Source organism: Acanthisitta chloris, unplaced genomic scaffold (assembly GCF_000695815.1).
Source record: "Acanthisitta chloris isolate BGI_N310 unplaced genomic scaffold, ASM69581v1 scaffold9738, whole genome shotgun sequence".
In the NCBI taxonomy this organism is placed as follows: domain Eukaryota; kingdom Metazoa; phylum Chordata; class Aves; order Passeriformes; family Acanthisittidae; genus Acanthisitta; species Acanthisitta chloris.
The window spans coordinates 1-2,384 of record NW_008687565.1 but is presented as its reverse complement, the minus strand read 5'-3'; the positions used below and the strand labels follow the sequence as shown (position 1 = coordinate 2,384).

The 2,384-nt window shown below is 60.9% G+C and overlaps 1 protein-coding gene across 1 annotated transcript; it reads right to left on the bottom strand.

Moving 5' to 3' along the window:
• Positions 1-262: 262 nt before the first annotated feature.
• On the bottom strand, positions 263-2,381 carry SLC51A (solute carrier family 51, alpha subunit; the record flags this gene model as incomplete). The annotated part of the gene is made up of 8 exons (XM_009080656.1): positions 263-399; positions 523-628; positions 833-979; positions 1,098-1,209; positions 1,342-1,500; positions 1,584-1,657; positions 1,773-1,927; positions 2,318-2,381. Coding segments are annotated over 8 exons (954 nt in total), but the record flags the coding sequence as incomplete, so codon positions are not given.
• Positions 2,382-2,384: the final 3 nt, after the last annotated feature.

Genomic DNA, 2,384 nt, shown 5'->3' with positions numbered 1-2,384 from the left:
AACCCAGTCACCAAAACAAGACTCAAGTACAAATTTATATTTACTCAGTGCTAGACAAGAACTCCCAAGGCCAGAGGCAGCTTCACAGTCCCCCTTGGCTTGTGGCTGTCATGTTTCAGACCCTTTCACTCTGTCCCAAGATGCCCTTTCCTCCCCTGCTGCCAGCAGCTCCCCAGGGCTGGGGGAGGAGGAGATGGCTGTACAGGGCAGAGCAGCCCCTCACCCCACTCTGTTCCTTGGCACCCCAGATTCTCCCTGTTGCTCACGCCTTGATGTCGGTGCCTGTGGGTGCAAAACTGACGGGCTGGTAGCCCGGCTTGTCATCCGCCTTGCGGTAGTAGATCCGCGTCAGCACTACCAAGATGAAGGTCTGCGGGATCAACAGCTGCATGTTCATCTCTGTAAGAGCAGAAAGGTCGTTTGAAGCCACCTTCATCCCCTGTGCCCACTCCCCAGGCCGTGCCGTGTGATGGAGGGGCTCAGCCAGGAGCACACGGTGCTGCTCCCCAGTCTCCGACTTACGCTGCGACCTGGCCTTGGAGGAGAAGGGTGGCGAGCAGGCGATGTTGCCGTTGTTGGCCAGGATGCTGAAGATGGCAGGCTGCAGCGCCGTCAGGAGGAGGAGGACCTGTGACCATCAACACCCCGTGTGGTGGGGGCTGTGCCACCGCCAGGCTCCGCCCTTCACCTTCCCTGCTGTCCTGCAGCTGGACCAGGCTCTCGCCCAGCAGCAGCTCCTGTCCCACCATCTTCCCCCACGTCGCCTCATCCCATCTGTGCTGCAGGAGCACCTCACCTAGGGAGGAGCTGGGCAGGACAGGGGCAGTCTCACCTGGAAGCAGGTGAACTTGGCCCTGATGTTCTGCTCAGTCAGGTGCAGCCGGGCCTGCCGGAAGAGGATGCCCAGGGCCCAAAGCCCAAAGAGGGTGGAGGCACCAACCAAGGTGTTGATCCAGAGAGCCACGCTCTCTGCTGAAATCTGGGGGGGACACAGGGAAAACATGATTGAGCTGACAAAGATGTCCCAGCAAGCAAAGACGGGTGGAGGTTCCCCGTCCAGGACATTGCCCTGCCCATCCCTGTGCCCTGGCACTCACGTCAGCAGGGTTGTAATTCCCATCAGCAGCCAGGACGAGCCCCAGGAAGACAGCAACTGCCCTGCAGAAGGCATACTGGAAAGTCCCCAGCATCATGAGTTTAAGCTTTTTCCTGGAATGCAAGAGAGACCAGTAGCATTCTGAGGTCCCCAAGCCCCTGCCCAGGAGCCTCTCTTTCGGCCTAGCAGAACCAGGGGATGAAAGCCATCCTCAGGGCCAGGGGCTTATCCCATCTCTCCCTCACCTGCTCATGGTGATCCGGGGCAGACAGGGGCAGCAGCAGCAGCAGGGCCCAGTGCTGACCACCATGGGCACATCCTTCAGGGTGCTGAGCACTGCCTCCTTCCCTCCAAACCCCTCCACCATGACCAACATCAGGAGGTAGAAGCAGACAGCGAAGTACCTGGGGGGAGGAAGAGGATGAGGAAGGCAGGTCAAGCCCCATGGGCTCCATGGTGCCCCTGTCCCAGGGCAGGTGATACTCACGCTGTGGTAGCCATCTCCACCACCATCATGGAGCGTGGGAACCACAGTCCGAAGCAGCTGACCACAGACACTACCTGGGGGAGACAAAAGCTTGGCACACTGATGCTCCCCTCTCCTCTGGGCTGGCACCCCTTGGGTGGCCCTGGTCCCCCGGGGTGATGCCCCCCACCACACCCCACCCCAGCTCACTGTAGGGGCTGAGCTGCTCCAGCGGAGAGTCTTCATCTTGATGGGGCAGCGGATCTTGTGGGTGAGGTAGAAAGCCTCTTCCACGAAGATTGCGACTGACAGCAGTGTCATGATGGTGCAGAGGCCCAGGATGGTGAGTTGGGCAATGTCCAGCTCTGCCAGGGAGGAGTGGGAAACTGTCTATATCCTGTCCTGTTCTCTCTGGGGCCATCGCAGCAGGGAGCTGTCACCCAACCCACAACTCCACAGGTTTGGGAAGCTCCTTGCCACACCCTGAACCTGTCTGGCTGTGACAGAGCTGGTGCTTCAGCCCCGCTGCTCTCTGTCCTGTGTCACCTGCCCCGGTGCTGGTCCTCCCTGGACCGTCCCCGGCCCTGCACAGGCAAGGCTGTGGGATGGGAGGCTGAAACCCTGGCAGCACCTGCTGCCTCCCCCTTCCTTGGGGCTGCTCTTTGTCTGCACCTGCCACCCTACCACCTTCATGCCTGTCCTGCCCCTGCCAGCGGGAAGAGGAGAGTCCCCCCACACGCTGTCCCCCCACCTACGGTAGAGCAGCTGCCGGGAGGTGGGCGGCAGGGGGAAGAAAGCGGCCGGGCCCCGGAAGTTCTTGAC